At 45.8% G+C, this 19,511-nt stretch overlaps 1 protein-coding gene across 3 annotated transcripts in view; it reads left to right on the top strand.

Moving 5' to 3' along the window:
* LOC146856562 (uncharacterized) overlaps positions 1 to 19,511 on the top strand; it is a 511,781-nt gene that overhangs the window by 379,301 nt on the left and 112,969 nt on the right. For all 3 annotated transcript variants that reach the window (XM_085654765.1, XM_085654767.1, XM_085654766.1), the window contains 2 exons: positions 8,203 to 8,272; positions 12,493 to 12,566. In XM_085654765.1, coding sequence (XP_085510891.1) covers positions 8,203 to 8,272; positions 12,493 to 12,566 — 144 coding nt within the window. The remainder of the gene's footprint in view (positions 1 to 8,202; positions 8,273 to 12,492; positions 12,567 to 19,511) is intronic.

Raw genomic sequence — 19,511 nt, 5'->3', positions numbered from 1 at the left:
TTTTTATAAATTGGTGTAGATCTCTTTATTGAGTCTTATGTATCATTTATTGACTGTATGTATGCATCAAATGTCTAAAACTCTTCTCTGACAAGCCTAAGGCTGCTTTACCACACTACCCCGTAAGAACGCACCTTGGGATTGCTAGAGCAAGCCCCTGTCCACTTGTGAGGGATACCTGGACTCCTTGCAAAGTATACCTCTTTTTGGTATACTATATAAAGAGCCAGCTTCCTACACTGGGTCCGCTGCCCAACTGGATGAGGAGACTCTAGGATGAGTGGAAGATAGCTTCCTGTCATTTAGGGTAGAGGAACCTTTAAGGTTTCTAATTTATTATCCATTGCATCAAGACAAGTGATGGGGGGGGGGGGCAGTTCCATCTTTAGTATATGTTTGAATTTCTCTACGCAGGTCTCGATCAAGTTGGCTATGAGCATTGAGTTAGGCGCTTGGCGATCCCCCTCTGTCTCGTGTGACTGAGGTGAGGTGGATAAATCACTACACTGAGAGGACTTGAAGTTGTAAGCTGGCTTCAGTCGGATGCCGAGACAGGGGTCTTCTCCTTCTTGCCAGACAGTTAGGTGTGAGTTAACCTCTTAAACTTGGAGTTAAGGGCCAAGGAAATTGTGGGATCAAAGAGCTACATGCAAACTGCATGGTACAGAATAGTAGGTTGTTTTTCCCCAGTCTTTCATTATCCTGATGCTGCTAATAAAGGTTTGTTTGGGTAGAAACAAATTCTTATTATTAAAGTCAACACTAACCATTGTATGTTCTGAATCCTGAATTTGTGCTTCTCCAGACCAACCATTCTTAAAAAATGCCTACCAGTATGGATGACATATGAATCCTACAGCTTCTAGTTCTTTTTGCCTTTATGTAACATTTTCTTTACATTGATTTACACACATATACTTCATTTTCTTTGTATGTGTTTGATGCAAATTGCGCTGACACCCTTCATTGGTATGAGAGGTGCTATAAAACAAATGAAATACTTGTGACAGAGGGGCTATGGAGAGATAAGAGGCACTGTTGGAGGATGGTATACGCCTACTAGGAATTTAAGATCGTTCGGTGCTTTCAAAGTCAACTTTATCAAATTTAAAAAAGCAAAATGGGGAGGAAGCAGTTTTGTGGTGCGAGCATCCAGAGCTTGGAACCTTCTCCCACACCCCCTAAGGGCAGCTCCCTCCCTTCTCCAATTCAGAAAGCATTTAAAGACATGGCTTTTTAATCAGTAGGTTTCCCTTTCACTTAGGCTCACTTGTTCGCAGGACTAGCGCCAAGACACCTTCGGGTAAACGATGCCCTCTATAAATTGACTAGCATAACATACTGTTTAAATGTTCGAAATTTAGATAGTACAAATTGCTTGGTGGTCCCCGGCTTCCAGTAGTGACTCAATGTGGGTTCTCAGGAGTCAAAATTTTGGGAAGCACTGCCATAGGCCGTTCATCTCACACAAGGAGCATCCAGGTTATTTTTCATGTTTGTAGTATTCAAGCCTTTGTCCTCCTCTGGAGGGTCACATGTAAGTACTGGGATCACTGGTGCCAGGAGAAAACCATGTTCTGAAGAGCCATTGAGGCCTTTATACTTTAGCTGACAGAAGGGCAGCAAAACTGCTTCTTTCTTCGTGAAACCAAACCAGCATAAATCAGAATAAGGGACAAAGCCAACAAGATACTTTCTTATGTCTAGCCGTTTTACCACAGCTACGGCACAGCACATAAAGCCTCTAGCACTGTACTGTGAGTGAAGACCAGAGTGCTGGTTGGTCCAAAGATCTTTGAAGGGCAGTGTGTGGCACCTCTCTACACTGGGGAAATACAGGTTTATTTGGAAGCAGTGAACACCTCTGGGACTATCCCTTATGAGGACCTCAAAAGATAAATCAAAAGATTGAGGTTGAATGAAGAAATCTAGCAGGTGAGCCATTGAGAGAGAACCCCACTCCTACCCAGCTCCACGCCCATCCAACCCACATCGACGACCTAAGCTTAACAAGCATTAAAAATGCAGCAGGTCTCATCTTTGTCCAAGTTAGAGCATTTTTTTTTAAACAAATGGTGTTTCTTTTTAGAAGTGTTTTTATTATTGTGTTAGCAGTTTTCAATGTACATAATATGCATATTTATGCATGCATTTAGAGGTTTCGTTATTTAGATATGCAGATGTATTGTATGTGTATATATGTGATTATACATGTTGGTCTATCTATGTATATAGGTATATAATAGCATAGAGTGCAGACATATACAGAACTATACATGTATAAAAGCATATTTTAGTGATATTGGGATGGATATATGTATATATAGTGATATCTTTAATAAAATTGCTTCAACTTTCACAAATGCGAGACATGTTGCATTTGTAATGTTTATTTAGTGCATACATATATTCATATATGTGCATATATATGTGGAAAGATATATGCATATATATATTGACATATGTATACATATATATCTTTATATGTATGCATATATATGTATTCATGTATATAGGTAAGTGTGAAGGCCTCCTTTTGTTCGAGTCTCTTGGTTGGGAGCCTCACACCTGATGCAAATGCAGCAGGGAAAACAAAGGCTCACAATTTGTTAGCAATTCACACATACTTAAGGCAGCTTGTGGACAATGACACAAGCCAATGAAAAATATGGGCAGAGAGTGGGCGGGGCTTCAAGTCCATCCCTGAATACAGCATGCCTCGCAGAGCAGCGCATGTACTGCCCAGGCACAACCGAAAAATAGTATTTGATGCCTAAATGCCTCAGCTAAGAAGCTTATAGGAGCAATTGTCTCTCCACTTGCTTACAATTGACAATACCGATTATAGAGAGAGGTTTATCTTGCACAGAGGCACCACATAAGAAATGACCCATCACTAATCTCCTCAGCAAGCAACATTACTGGCATCCCACCAAAACCAACTTGAAAAGGAGAAGCCAACAAGAGGAGATCACTTCACTTCCCATCATTCATCTGCACAGGAAGTGACATCACTTCCTGCCTTCTTACTTCAGTCAACTCCCCTGGGCACCCCAGCAAAGCGCGGACTCAGGCAAAAGCACTGACTGTTTGTGCCAGAAACCCCTGTGCGTCACCCAGCCCCACATACCATCAACCCCCACACCGAGATACAGACAAGCCAGACACTCTCATAGCATTGGCGCTACACATACACAACCTTGTACACACACCACGAACTACTGCACACACCTCTTTAACTACAGAACACACATTCCAACTCATGCTCATTAACGCTCACTCAGCATACTTCATGCACCAGACGTCGCAGATCGCATCAGCTATGACAAGCTTGACACCCTCCTCATCACAAAAACATGGCACACCCACATAATCACACATCCTAGGAACCATCTCCACACAGGCTACAGCAGCTGTCGTGTGGACTGTGCACAAAAGAAGGAAGGAAGCTTCGCGATCATCTGTAAATCATCCTGGTCCTGCACCTTATGCAAGTAACACTCAACACCAAAGCCTCCTTGGGCGTATAAGATCATAATTGATGAATTCCCGGGTGGTCTCACCACCTCATCTTTCAGACACACCCACACCACCCTCTTGGGTAACTTCACCTTCCCAGAAAACCAAAGCTCAAAAACACGAGACACCCTCACCTAACCCATCGACACAGTGAATACGATACAACACATCGCTCAACCAACACGCTTCAAACGCCACAACTATGACCTTGTCTTCTCAACAGCACCAGCAATGTAACGCAAACCGCACATGCTCCGGACCAGACCACCTCACCATCTCTATCTCCCTTCTCAGCATCTATCAACATCAGACTGCCTGGTCTGCAGTGGTTTCTACATCCTGGTGCAAGAGAGCGCCTTGTGGCAGCAGAGTTCAGTCGCACAGGCACCTGGGGAGGATGTGGCCTGACACCCAGAGTGGACGACTTCGGAGCGGAGGATCGGGTAGGTTCGAGTCTCGGCAATGACTCTAAACATCCTGTGATTCTGGCCAAATCACCCATTTCCCCCCCTGCCGAGCACAGATGAATGTGTCCTCGTGTAACACAACTGGTGCTCATGTAAAGCGCTCCGATACCCTTGGGTCGAGGTCGCGCTATAGAAAACTGCAAATGTAGCGCCAAGAAGCAGGAGCAGACGGCGCTTGTCCTGCCAGCCTCATAGACATGCGCTCTGTCCAATTTGTAATGTGTCCCAGCAGGAGGCGCTCTGCAGCCCTGACCTCTGCCCTCCATCACCAGGGACCATCACCAGGGGGGTGGGGGGCACTCACTCTATTCTTCAAGGGTGGGCAGTGGCAGTGGCAGGGACGCTGGACAGTGCTCTCATGCCCACCGCCCCTGTTTTTGCCCTCATCGCTTGGTTAACGCCTGGTCTGCAGTGGTTTCTACATCCTGGTGCAAGAGAGCACCTCGTGGCAGCAGAGTTCAGCCGCACAGGCACCTGGGGAGGATGTGGCATAACACCCAGAGCTGACTACTTCGGAGCGGAGGATCGGGTAGGTTCGAGTCTCGGCAATGACTCTAACCATCCTGTCATTCTGTCCAAATCACCGATCTCCCCCCCCCCCCCCCTGCCGAGCAAAGATGAATGTGTCCTCGTGTAACACGACTGGTGCTCATGTAAAGCGCTCCAATACCCTCGGGTCGAGGTCGCGCTATAGAAAACTGCAAATGTAGCACCAAGAAGCAGGAGCAGACAGCGCTTGTCCTGCCAGCCTCATAGACGTGCGCTCTGTCCAGTGTGAGGGAGAGAGGGGGGGCACACAGCTCATGCGCCCCTGCAGCTCTCACTCAGTTGTGCGCCCTTAAAATCATAAACGTATCAAGCATTGACAAACCCAACAGGCGGGGCTTTCGTTGCTTCTCTTTGTGTAATGCAAGCAGATGCCATAAAATGAAATCAAATCAAATGCAGGTGTCTAAACTTGGCTGCCGCACGTTTGCAATAAACATGTTTACATTATAAAACATTCACTGAGGCTGCTGCTTTACTAGTGGGGTTTTTAAATAGCAAGCCCTTCGTTTGCATGGGACATTGCACGATTATTTGAGAAGGAGACGAGAATAAATCAACACCAAACCCTCCGATCACAAGCGCTCTGATCACGGGGACCTCTGACGCATCACTCACGGGACTTATTACAACAGCTTTAAAACAAGCGCTCGCCATGACGTAGACTTTTGGCTTTTTCGCCCGTCCCACTTGGACGGCCTCGGCTGCTTTCCTTCTGAAGTAAAAGGTTTCTTATCTTTATGGGGCCATGTGGTTGGCCCCATAAAGATAAGAAACCTTTTACTTAAGAAGGAAAGCAGGCGAGGCCGTCCATATGGGACGGCTCAAAAAGCCGAAGGAAAACATCACAACAAGCTCTTTTCCAATGGCTGGCCACCGTTTAGCATAAACGGTGACGCCAGCCAAGGGAAAAGAGGGGCGGGCCTTAAAGCCCCTTACAGAATATACCTAAAAACGTTAAATCTCACCAGCGAGACTGCGCATGTGCCCAGCCCACGCTAGCCGAGACCTGAAAATGATTGTTTCCAACCGCCTCAGGCAAAAAATGTCAGAGGATTTATTTGGGTGACTTATTGACGTCCTACCATCTATTGCACAGTGCTGGGTCCGCCTCTGAAACTGACCCTCCTCCGAGGTACAGGCAGTTCTCATCAGGCACAGTACTGCAAGCAGCATGAAGCCCCCAAGCCGCCGCTGTGCAGCGCTGGGATAGAAACTCGGGGGCAGATTTATGAGCCCCTTGCGCCTCATTTACGCCGCCGTTGCGTCACTTTCGTGACGCAGCGGCGGCGCAAATCCTGCGCCATGCTGCGGGGTATTTACAACGTGACGCATCTGGGAGATGCGTCACGTTGTAAAGCCCTGCGCCAGCAGTAGGCGTACCTGTGCAGGGGGGGGCGTTCTGTCGCAGGAACGCCTCCTAAAAGTGGCTGAGTGAAATCTACAAGATTTCACTCAGTCACTTTTGAGCCCATGCTGCGTCAAAACCCTGCGCCTGCTTGAAGCAGGCGTAAGGATTGATGCAGCATTGTGAAGATGGGTCCCCCCAAAGCATTGCTGGAGCTGCGTCGCGCTTGCGACGCAACTCCAGCAATGCGCCACTTTTACGGCACAGATGCGTCACGCATCTGTGCCGTTTTTGCCCCATGGTGCGCCGCATTGTAAATGCGGCGCATCCATGGTGGCAGAGCTGTGGCGCACAATAACTGGCGCATCCCTACTGATATGCAGGGATGCACCAGTTATTATAAATCTGCCCCTCAGTTCCTACGACCATGTGAAAGCCGCAATGAGTAATCTACCTGCATGCTGCCATAACTCAAAGGGCCAACCTGAGGGGTCCATGAGGTCCATGAGGCCACACCAGCCACATCCATACTGGTACCAGGGGTGACGAAAGAGACCCATGCGCAGTGATCCAAATATGAAAATAGGAAAGGATCCTAATTAAATGTGGGTAGGGACATTATTTGACTTGTATGTATATATCTGACATTTCTATAGCGCACACCTAGGCAAAGGGCAGCTGAGCTCTGTGCATGGTCAAAGACCAGAATAAAGTCAACGAGTGATAAGAGAGCTAGCTGGTTTGTGGCTGAGTAATGTCAAGCATATCGCTGAGAGCACGTTGTGCAATTCCTGATGACTTCTTAACTAAATCCCCTGACCCACTCCTACATTCTGCATGATGATCAAACAGAAAAACATTAACTTTCAAGAAAATCAAATACATTCTGCCAAAACCACTAGATGGCAGTGTATGCACAGTATTTGATTCAATATTACTCGATCTTCTGAACTACGGTTACAAATCTAGATTGAGTTTTTCAGGTTTACAAATTACAACCCTTTAATCATAAAGTTTGAATAATAGGAGATGCGAGTTTGTGCTGGAGTTTGTACCTTTAAGTGGTTATTTTAGCTGGATTGTCTTACCTACCGTAGAATTTTAAATGGAACCTAAACTACCTTAATTGTAATCTGTTTCCAATCGCCATTACTTTTAACATTTGCTGCTTTTGACCTAAACGGCCTAAATCGAGAACGATATGCTTCTCTTGGGAAAACGAATAAGTGTGTTAGAAACGTAACTAAAGCTCTGGGGCCATCGGTGAAGTCCTAATGACTGAAGCACTTAGGTTTTGTACTTTTCCTGGACAAATTACTGGATTGAACAGTAACGTTGTTGATTTTATTACATTTATACCATAAGGAAACTTTCCGAATTTGCACAACTGATTGCTAAAATGCTTCAGAGACAGCACGACGGTAGTGTGTAAATCAGATTTCGCTCAAATTGTATGGCAATAATTATTTCAACCTTAAACAAGGAGAGGGACTGAAAGGGCTGTTTAACGGGGTCCTGCGTACGTGCCCAAATACTGAACAAAGAAAGGTACGCAGGTCCCCAAGGGGGATGAAACCACGTGAGTAGAGACACAAATAGGAGGAGGGGAATCCTCCTAGACAGAAATAGAGTCCTCACACACCCAGCAAGCTAGGTGTCATGCTTCATCATATGGACTCGCTCCTCGTCGGGTCGGCGGTGCAAAACCCGACGGGCACCCATAAAGGGGATCTTTAGCGGAGATCTTCTGTTCCTGCCATATGGTGCCGTGGGTGTGAGGGCCCTAGGGGTAAGTGTAGATGTGAGTGAGTGATTCTAAAAAAGGTTGGATGATCCACAAGAGAAATTTAATGGAGTGGTCATCCACCTTATTAAAATTTTTTAAAATCACTCACTCACATCTACACTTACCCGTAGGGCCATCACACCCACGGCACCATACGGCAGGAACAGATCTCCGCTAAAGATCCCCTTTATGGGTGCTCTTCGGGTATTGCACCCCCGACCCGACTAGGAGCGAGTCCATATGATGAAGCATGATAACTAGCTTGCTGGGTGTGTGAGAACTCTAGTTCCGTCTTGGAGGATTCCCCTCCTATTTGTCTCTACTCACGTTGTTCCATCCCCCTTGGGGAACTGTGTACCTTTCTTTGTTCTCAATAATTATTTCAAGTCTGATTGGTTCAAAATATTACAGTGTACATGGAAAGAATTCTTAATTCAGAATTTGAAACAAATGCATTTTGGTTTTGTACTTAAGCTTTCAGTTAAATCCTCTTTCACCAACCTATTTGTCTTCTCCCGGATACCTTTGTGTTGCAGAAGCCGCGTCTTCCCCGCCTCCTTTCCCTCAGAACACCAGTGAAAGCCACAGTTTCCCGGACAGCCTACGGTAAGATGCTGATACTCTATTTCTTGGTCCTAGTAACGGGGCATGTATTCATAGCTGGTATTGGAAATGAAACAGTCTGCCCAGTGGCGGGACACATTGGGGTAGACCAAGGGGCACGGACATTTTCACAGTGGCTAGCATTCAAAAGCTCCATGAATCCAATCCTGTAATTTCCCATGGCTTCAAGGGCAGACCCGTGCTGTGAATTTGTAATTCGCTTCTAGGTTTCCAGTTCGTACTTACAAATTTAGTAAATGGCTTTTTGAAGCCCAAATTCGACGTCCAACCTGTGCCCAGTCATCTAGAAGCTAACGACTGATGGGGTTTTAAAATCCTAAGCACAAAATCAGACTCCCCACCCTGCCACCATGAGAAGCCCCCTGCCTACCCTGCCCGAAGGTGCTTGAAAACTACTAGCCGATCATGGTATTTGCCTGACAATACATACCCGCAATGCTGCACAATCCCCCCTGTGATTGACAGAACTCCTAATCCGGTTCAAACCAGTGTTGGCTACCCGCCTTGTTGTATGGAGAAACAAAGGAGGTGTTTGTGCTTCATAAGGACTCCTAGGTTGTTTAATTGCAGTGTAAATTGCCTATCAATCACCGAGTGAGCTGATATACAAGAGGAGGTAAAATAAATTGTATATAGAGGCCTTTCTTTTTTTGCTGGTTTATAAAGCGTACACTTGGCCTGTGGGTGTTAGTGCTCCAGAAGAGAACCAGATTATGCTACACAGTTTTTGGCCTTTGTTTAAGGGAGAGCAAGTATCAAGCCTGGTTCTCCACTCCAAAAGTTGACTGCTTTAGCCGATAGGCAACATCACCTCCCATATCCAATAGTATGCCGGCCTTTGAGGGTAAACAGCTAGCTGGACCCTGGATAAAGAAGGCCCAGATGAAGGACCTCTTTGACGATCCAAGCGGTTGTTTAACAACCACACCTTGCTATCCCTCTGGACAGACTACCACTTCTTGTTCAAGACTATCACTGCACACAAACCCGCCCAGCGCCCCCCACGAAGGAACTGGAGCAAGGTCACAGAAGAACACCTCCACTCCACCCTCGTGCATTAGCCCCCAACCGTCACAACCGACGCCAATGCTGCTGCCACAGAATTCCACCTCTAGATCACCAGCTGTGTAGACCAGCTCGCCCCCCTCCAGCACCCAGATGGAACCGCCCCCCCCCCCCCAGAAGGCCGACTGGTTCACCACCGACCTCCAAGAAGGCTGACGCCTCGAGAAACACTGGAGAAATGGCAAAACCACCAAAGACCAGACCACCTACAAGCACACCTTGACAAAATACCACCACCTCATAATAACCACCAAGAGGACCTTCATGCGGAACAAAAGCCTCACCAACGCCAGCAACTCAAAGGAACTCTTCAACTGCATCCAGCAGCTCACCAAACCTCCCAGCCAAGCCACTGATTTCACACCATCCCAGGACCTCTGCAACAAGCTCAGCACCTACTTTCACCTGAAAATCAAGGCCCTCTACAACAACTTCAGTGAACAGACCCCAGAAACCACCCTCCCCTCAAGCAAGGACGACCATTCCACCATTTCCGCCTGGACACCGGTCACCACCGAAGACACGACCATGAAGAACACCCACTCAGGAGCCCTCACAGATCCCTGCCTGCCTCACATTGTGAGGAAGAGGTGTGGCGCAGCGGCCAGGGCAACTGACTCCAGAACCCGGGGGCTCACGGTTCGATCCCCGGTGCCGGCGGCAGATCAGCCCAGCACCATGTGACTCTGAGCAATAGCTTGCTTAATCTTCCTTAGGGCCCCCAGCGCCTTGACAACTTCGTGTAATTGTTCGCGCTTTATAAATACTGGACATTTACATTTACTTTTTCCACAGAGCAGCCGCCATAGTGCCCGAATTACGACGCACCATCAACATCCCCTTCAAAACCGGAATCTTCCCGAGGACTGGAGGCGGGCAGAAGTCAAGCCCCTTCTTAAGAAACCCTCAGCTGACCAGACAGACTTGAAAAACTACCGGCCCATCTCTCTCCTTCCCTTCGCAGCCAAAGTCACCGAGATATTTGTCAATGCCCAGCTGACTACCTTTATCGAAGAGAACGCCATCCTTGACTCTTCCCAGTCTGGTTTCTGGAGAAACCACAGCACCGAAACCTCCCTTCTCGTCGCCACCGATGATATCTGCATGCTACTCGACCAGGGCCACACCGCGGCCCTCATCCTGCAAGATCTCTGCACAGCCTTCGACACCGCTTCCCACCGCACCCTCGCAAACATACTCCACGGCACCGGCATACGGGGGACTCCTTCCTCGCAGGCAGAACCCAAAGGATCCGACTCCCACCCTTCCTTTCCAAATCCACTAAGATCAACTGCGTAGTGCCACAAGGTTCCTCACTCAGCCCCACGCTGTTCAATATCTACATGGCCCCCCTCGCCACCATCATCAGACCGCATGGGCTCAGCATAGTATCCTATGCCAACGACACACAGCTCATCCTCTCCATCCCGAGCAACCCGAAGTGACCAGACTCCACTTCCAGGAAGGAATGGAAGACGTTGCAGCCTGGATGAGCAACAGCTGCCCTAAACTCAACTCTGAGAGAATGAGGTCCTCATCCTGGGACCATCCCCCACTGCGTGGGTTAACACCTGGTGGCCCTCTGCCCTCAGAACCCACCCAAACTCGACAGACCATGCCCAGAACCTTGGCATCATCCTAGACTCCTCCCTCCATGACTCGTCAGATCAATGCAGTCGCCTCCACCTGTTCCAACTCTCTACTCATGACTTTCAAGTGGATCCCCCCCGAATCCAGAAAGTCACCCACGCCCTCATAACCAGCAGACTAGACTACGGAAATGCCCTCTATGCAGGAATCAACAAATCCCTGCTACACAAACTCCAGACCATCCAGAACGTCACAGCCAGACTGGTCCTCGGCACACCACGACACGAACACATGACCCAACACCTGCGAGACCTCCATTGGCTCCACGTTGGAGAGAGTAACATTCAAAATACTCACCCACGCCTTCAAATCCCTCCACCATATCGGACCCAAATACCTCAACCAATGATTTTCCTTCCGCGTACCCAAAAAAAAACCTCCGCTCCGCCGACCTCGCCCTAGCAAACACCCCGTGCATCCACAGAACCAGAACAGGAGGAAGAGCCTTCTCCCACATACCAGCCAAAGCCTGGAATGAACTCCCAGTCAAAATCAGACAATCCCCTACCCTGCATGCTTTCAGGAAGAACCTCAAGACTTGGCTCTTCTCCTGACCCGGAGCTGCACCACCTAACCCCCACCCCCCTCCCCCAGCACCTTGAGACCCTCACGGGTGAGTAGCGCACTTCACAAACCCCTGATTGTTTGAATCCCTCTACATGTAATTTATTGATGGGTGTATTATACTATTGTGTACACAATTCACTTTTTGCATACTATAGTATATCACCCTAAGTGGGACGGGTATGCCCATACGTGGGTCCAGATGACCCAAGCTATACCCCGCTGATGACTCCATAACAGGTCCTGGGTTGCCTTTATTCCAGTTCAGGGAGGACCTGGCTTGGCTGGTCTGTTCCCATTGAAGCAGGGTCAAGACTGATGTGCATATGGCTGGGTCCACACTGAGGTGCCATGGTGGGCAAAATAACAATGGACTGGGATGCAGCCCAGAGTAATTACCAGTGGCTGAGATTAATTCAAGCATTCCATCCATCACTTTTTCTATACTTTATGGCGTAATATACTGACCTTGTTTACATTGTTTTTGTGGCCTCACCAGATGAAAATGACCAATTGCTACTGTCTCTTAACATTCGTTAACTCCATGACTTCACTGATATTAAACATCCTACTCTTAGGAAACGTTTGCTTCTGACATCTTTCAATGAGGTGAGAGGGAGGTAAAACGGGTAGTTAATTTCACAAACGTTTTGGGTGTTCAGCTAATTTAACAAATTGTAGGTCTAAAAAATGCAAGACTGACCATCGAATTGAGCACCACTGAGAATAACGTTAATCGCACTGGTAGACTCATTTCAAGTCATTTCTTCTTAATTTTATAGTTGTTATTCCAGACTGAGAATCGATTATGTACATATTCAACTGCCTTCAAGCTGCAAGCAGTGTTATCCTTAATTAAAATGTTCTTGTGACACTTTGTACTGTAGCAGTGATTGCCATGCTTTGTCTTGTTACTTTGACAGAAATGAACCCTGCCTAAAGGCAAATGGTGACACAACACCCCGCTGGACTACTAAATTCAGCCCATGGAAACCTGGTAAAGTATTGGTGTTTGAGTCCAGGTCTGTGGTGCAAGTCAGTGGAAGGGATTGCTCCAGGGCGATAGTAACTGCTGTTTAGTATGACAAATGTCTGGGCTTGAAGTCCTTAACTTAACTTGGCCGAATATGATCTGTAAGACATAGAATACCAAAATAGTCTACTCTGGATGCTTGAGTATATCATTTAGAATGAAAGCACATTGCTTTTTGTACTAATGGTGTTACCAGAAAAGACTTGATACGTTCCATTACTTGTAATTTTGGTACATAGTAAATGTCATGTTGGAAAACGCAGCATGACACTTGGAAATAAACGGAAAGTACACAAGGTCACCTACTGAAATGTATTAGGCACAGGGGATTTCTGGGAGGGTCTATAACGGATGAAGTCACTATAAGGTGCAACTTCTTTACTCCGTTCACCCAAGTTACTCTTGTTACTATCCTGTGAGTACTCCGCCTCTAAATGGCTTGATCAAAAAGTAAATTTCAAATTGCTGTGCAACCAGAACCACACTTGTGCCTGTATGAAGTCTGGCAAACTTCCCAGTCCCTCCTAATTCGTGGGCAGGACAGAGAATAGGACAGAGTCTTTGGACTAAAGGGACAACTCAAGAACACAAAGGGTTCATTTTTGCAGAGTGAAACTATTATAGATGAACATGTGAATTTTTCTTCCATCTACTGGTTGTACCCAGAATTTTTTTTATAAGTAAAGTGTCACCTTCAGGGAACGACCATGGGTGGAGTTGATATAACTCACTATGATTGCCTGGTGCCCAGGTATGTCAGCTCCATCATCCGATTGTTGTTTCCGCCAGTGGGTTTGAAAGCTAATTGCTGGCTGTTGAAACAAGGCGTTTGTTCCGATGTGGAGGAGTGGGAAGAAAAAATTGACAGTAACAAATACTGAGACTCCTGCAGAGAAGGACCACAGTGGAATCTCAAATTATTAACAATATTCAATTTAAATGATGTCCTAACTGCAGCGGAAAGTATGCAGTGAATGATGAGCTTTCAGTATGTTATATGCCTACCAAATGCAATAAGTCTGAGGATTGCTATGCCTACTTGCTTTTTAAACCCAAAATATTTAAACTTTGTGATAAAGATTGTCACATTAGGCAAATTTAAAAATATTGAAAACGTTTAATGATTTGATGAAAGTCCATGCGGGCCCCGTCTATGGCTAAGTATTTTTGCTAGATGAGGGTGTGTAAGATTTAGAGTTTATGGAGGAAAATAAATATCCATATAATTTCAAGGGTAGGGATTCACTTTCTAAACATATTGTAATAAACACTGAACACTCATAAGCCAACAGTGCCTCGGGAAACCGAGAGTTGGAGCACAAAAAGACATCAGCAATTTCAAAAATAAAAACTTCGACACCACGGGTCAAAAACATGCACCCTTTTTGGGGCTAAGAAGAAGGAAACCACTGAGGCTGATCCTACAAAAGTCGACTGGACTTGTAAAGATTATGAAGATCAAAAAAGGCTTTGGAGATCAGGGGCCTTATGTAGGTGGGCTGGCATTTACCACTTCATAAATACCGAATCATACCGATTCGGTATTTATGAAGTGGTAAATGCTATGTAGGTAATTGGTCGGTAAATATTACCGAATCGGAAAAATTCGGTAATTACCGAATCGGTATTTACCGATTCGGTAATGAGGCATACCTTCCCATTGATGGGAAGGTATGCCTCATTACCGAATCGGTAAATACCGATTCGGTAATGGGGGAGCACATGCAAGGGTGGCAGGGTGTCAGATTGACACCCTGTTGCACCCCTGATTCGGCCATGTGTGCACATGTGGCACACATACATGCCCTGAGGGCATGTGTGTCTGCCACATTGCACACATCTACGGCCAAAATATTGCATTTACACACATTCGTCATTTACCACCAACTATTAGTTGGTGGTAAATAACGAATCCCCACACACACCACACAGTCCCCCTACATCTCATTTCTGTATTCGGAATTTACCGAATCGGTAAAATTACCGAATCGGTAATTTTACCGATTCGGTAAATTCCAAATACAGATTCTCCCCCTTCATCTCAAAAGCCAAAATACCGGTCGGTAATGGTATAATTACCGAAAATCGGCCGTTACCGACCGGTATTTGGCTACCTTCATGAGGCCCCTAGAGTTCAAAATTAAATAACTTTCAAGGATGTTGAAGTCTAAAATATGGCAAGGTGTCTGAATGTCAAAAAATGCATGAAAGGCTTTTGATCTAAAAGTGGCATCTTTATCCATAAGAAGTTAAGTCTTGATGGAGCATTATCTACTACACAGTTCCTCCTAAGGTGGGGCAATAAAGAGAGGCAAGAGAGACTAATAGAAGAATGGTCCAGCTACTCCTACAGCACAACTGATGGTCCTAATCCACATATACAAGATGAAGACAATCACATTTAGTGCAGTCATAGGCACTAACTCTTTCCAAGAAGAGATGGAACTTTGTCCTTCACGTTCATTACTTCCTGAATATGTAGCTGCCTACCATGCTATTAAAAGGGTGCCACAATGTTTTGGGTCCATTAGAGGATGATCATGTGGAGACCTGCTTTTTGTTGCAAACTCTGATTCCTCTTCAAAGGAAAAAGTTAATATTTACTGATTCTACCACCTATGTTGCATCAAACGAATATTTTTGCTAAACCAGGTAGTGCAGGAAGTTCAAGAATAGAGCAGAAATATAATCCATCTCCGCACCACCATCATTTACTAAAAATCATGCACAGGATGATTTAGTGTAAGCAGCAGGAAAACCACCATCCAACAATCAGTCTACCACAGGACAAACACTGTAAATTCTTGGAAACAGTTAGAAGGAAGGTGGAGAGCAACTGACACTCACTCATGCATAGCCAATTCTAACACACTTTAAAACCAATCTAGACATCTACATTGGGTGGAGATAGTGGAGCTAATCTATCATTTGCCAGAATATAAACCCTTATTTGAGGAAGTCGCAACTATTTCCTATACTGAATTATAATTTGCACTTAATGCAGCAGAAAAAGCAAGTGGGTAGTTTTATTGTGAAGCACCTGGCTATGATTTTTAAGATTCAGACACGGTGTGCAGGTAAAAGTTATAGGTAATCCACTCACTGATTAAAAAATATTTGGACCAGGACACAACATTGAAGCATAAGAAAAAACACTGACTTTGCAAAAGCAACGGGCAACTTGAGAAGATGTTCGAAGTATTAGAAAATAGACAGTTTCCAGCTGCAAATTATAATCCTCCGTGAGACTTCCACCATTTTAAGAACATGTGGCAACATACACCACCACCAAGACAAACCTAAAAGACCAGAGAAAGTGGTCAATGCACAAGAGGCCACCAAGAGAATTCCCAAAATGCTTATTATTGGCAGCACATTTTGGATGCAAAACCATTCCTATTTTACCTTGCCCAGATAGCGGGCTGGTAAAGTGGAATTTATTCCACAGTGTCGGACCTACTACATCAGTTGTTGCTCACGGACCCTTTAAAAAAACCTTTACCTGCAGAAAAGTGCAGCCTCAATAAAAGTACAACTATGGCGATCCAGAAACATAAGATTATGATGGTACTAAAAGATGTCTCCGTCTCCGACAAAGAACATGGGATGAGAATGTCTAGTATGATCTTATCAAAAATTGGTCTGAGCGTTTGCGTTTCTCTACAGAGACTGCTTGCCTGAGGGCCGTCTGGGCTTGCTTGTAAATTTTAAGCGGCAACTCAGCCCCTTTGGACACCTCTGGACTTGCCACAGCGCTGCGTTGTGTGTTCTTGAGTTTCTTGATCTCAGCTGTGCTGACAATATGGTTGCCTCCGTTGTATCAACAAGTAGGGTGAGCACATTTTTTGCGCAGTTGGTCAATAAAATACACCTATGTAGTCATTGGTGATGCATTGTTTTTGCTGTTCTCACCTAAAAAAGCCCTGCATACTGTCATGATGGTAATTATGGAGGAATTTGTCCATTTTAGCCTTTTAAGATTCTCCATATAAATTCCACAGGTTGTCGGTTTTGTCATACCAGGATGTGATATGCTAAATGACAGGGTTATAATTTGTGGGTGATTGTCACTTTCCCTCCGTGCGGCAATACAGTAATTCTCAATCAAGGGGAGCATTTCCCCATTGCAGATAGTGAAATCAAGGTGAGAGTGGATTTGCCCATTTGTTCTTGTCCAGTTGGGTGGCTTGTCCTTAGGAAAACGACCATTCAGAATTGTGTAACCCATGCTGGTGAGTTGTAAAACCATATATTTGCCGAGCTTGCTGTACTTACAGCCGCTAGGCTTTATTTGTTCCATGACGTTTTTGGTTCTACCAGGTCACATTTCTTCATAGTCTTCTGGGAAGTCTTGGAAAAGATTTCTATTTCAGTCCCCTGTGATCAGGCAAGCTGTGCCACAGTGGTCGTTTAATAGGCCACACATCATTTGGGTTAGATGATCGAACTCTAACCCTCTAATGGCTGATGTACACGTTTATCAGCAGCAGTCGTTTCCCTAAATTCGAGCTTCTGATTCTTACACCAGTAAGCCAGTCCTCCTTGATTGGTAACTGGTCAGTTGTCCTGTTTAACTGGACTAAGACCTAGATTAATAGCCCACCTTTTGGTTAACCAAACTTGTGAGTTCTTGTGGCAGAGGTCCGATATTATAGGTAGCCTTCTAGTAGTAGGTTTGTCTCGGCCCATGTTTCCTGAAGGAGTACAACTTTGTGGTTCTTATCAGTTGCAGTCAGTGTGGATGTTGGTGGGAAGGAGCCCATCCACGTGGGTGCCTGGACAGGTTCGGGGGTGGGCGTGGGCGGGTAGAACAGCAGATACAAGCCGCACCAGCCTAATGCCGGCCACCTCCATGAGCTGCTGAACCCACCTGCTGCTTCCTAGAGCTCTCCTCACCCTGTCTTAGGATGTGCTGAGTAACTGGAGCTGGGGCAAGGTTTCAGCTGGTTTTTCCCATGCTCCTTGCTCTCCCTCTGCTCTTTCCAAAGCTGATGAATTCCTAAATTTCTGTGGTGCACGGCATATGGCACACGCGTGGGCTAAGGGGGGCGTAGGCTTTCGGATGCTCCGCGTACAACTGACGCAACTGCCGTTGGCTAGCCGCAAACCTAGACCTCCTGTCACAGTATTGTCGGCCGTGGCCAGTTTTGGACACTCTTGGTGTTTGGCGGGTCGGGCAGGTCGGCTATTCCGGCAGGTCAGGCTCACCCAGAACTGCAGCTCTGTCACGGCTTTGCATCGTGTCACATGATGCAAATACTAGGTCCTATGTTACAGTATCAACTCCACCCATGATGGACAACCAGAGATAAAACACTTTATTTTAAAGAAAATTCTTGACCCATCCACTAGAAGGCAGACTAATGCACAGAGTGCAAATCTAGAAGAGCTTCAATCTGTGAACTATTGTTACAGGTAGATAATTACTTTATTACCCTACTCCTAACTCCATGCTATTCCTAACTTCCACAGCAAGTAAAGTGTTTCGATAAAGAAGAATAGGCCAAATCTCGCAACGGGCTACATCCACTTGGCTTACATCGACTTTCCCCCATGAATAAGCTTTCACGATCGTACTGTCTGCAGAATTTGTCCAACATAACCTCAAAGGTGCCTTCCATTGTTCTGATTGTTCTGATTGGTCGTGCCTTGGCTCCAGTGAAATGCACATCACAAGATGTCACCTTCAAATAGTGACCGTAATGCTTTTAGAGGTCTTCTTATCTGCACCAACATCTCCAATTGAGATAACGAAGGTAGTCCAGGGGTCAGAGTTGTCTTGTCCTGTACATATATATGTGACACCCTGGACTAAAATGGAAGCTAAAAATGGTTTCTTAAGTCAAGGAAATGTGATAATGTGAGGTCGGGTAAAGAACCCCTTGGCTCTGAAGAGAAGTGGTGTACAATTCTGAAGCATTATTTGCCTGCAGCTCGCTGATGTGCCTAACAGAAGTAATGCCAATTGAGAAAAGAGTTTTCCCAGAAAACAGCTTTAGGGGGCACAAAACAACTGGCTAAAACGCTTAGCATATCATGGCTTCCTTGCAAGTAAAGGATTCCCATGGCCTCTTTCTGTTGACACTAATGACCAGGTATTTTGATCATGTGTCTAACAACTGATGGCACCATGTACCTAAAAGTATATAATCCTGTCCTTGTAGCATGTGATGGAGTTCATGCCCTTGGCAGGCCTACCGGAAAAACCATCCAGTTCTGCAATTCGGCCTGTAGAAAAAGTTCCTGGGAGCTACCGTAATATTTAGCCTGTTTGTGCATAAGCTTATTTCACAAGAATTAGGAGCATACACTGAGCACTTTAGGGTTGAAAAAAATGTTCCTTCTCGCCTCATGTTTATTGGTCCTTGCATTTTAGACAACGGTTCTTTTCATTGCTTTGCAAATCTGTGCCAGCCTTTACTTAGTATGATTTTGGGCAGTGCTTTGTGTTTGCTCACCACTTCGCCTGGCAATCATGAAGCTCACTGGAAGTTCTCCATTTCCCTTTTTGTGTTGACATAAGAAATGGGCTATGATCTCAGAGGGACTGCTGAAGTACACCCCTTTTCGAGTAAGAGTGGCACAGCCCTCTTAAAAAGGCTACGCTCTGAAGGACAGTGGTGGCAGCATGTTTAATTTTTGAGGGCACAGGCCTTTTAAACTTTACCTCTGAGTGCAGACCACCTAGGAGATCTCCTCTGGAAAAATAATTTTAGTCGCCCAGGACTGCGGTTCATGGCCTTCATCCTATTTGGGTTTGTATGAAGGGAGCCTGTAAGCTATGCAGTATGTTTAGGTCTGTGTCTGTTTCATAATAAGCAACTTTATTGGCATTCTAAGTAATGAGGCAGGTGACACTTGTATGTCATTCGCGACTGGAGACTCTGAACCCCAAGATTCCAGGCCATC

The sequence above is a fragment of the Triturus cristatus genome, chromosome 4_1, assembly GCF_964204655.1.
Source record: "Triturus cristatus chromosome 4_1, aTriCri1.1, whole genome shotgun sequence".
In the NCBI taxonomy this organism is placed as follows: domain Eukaryota; kingdom Metazoa; phylum Chordata; class Amphibia; order Caudata; family Salamandridae; genus Triturus; species Triturus cristatus.
Note: the sequence above shows the minus strand (reverse complement) of the source record. Positions and strands in the feature narration are given on the sequence as shown.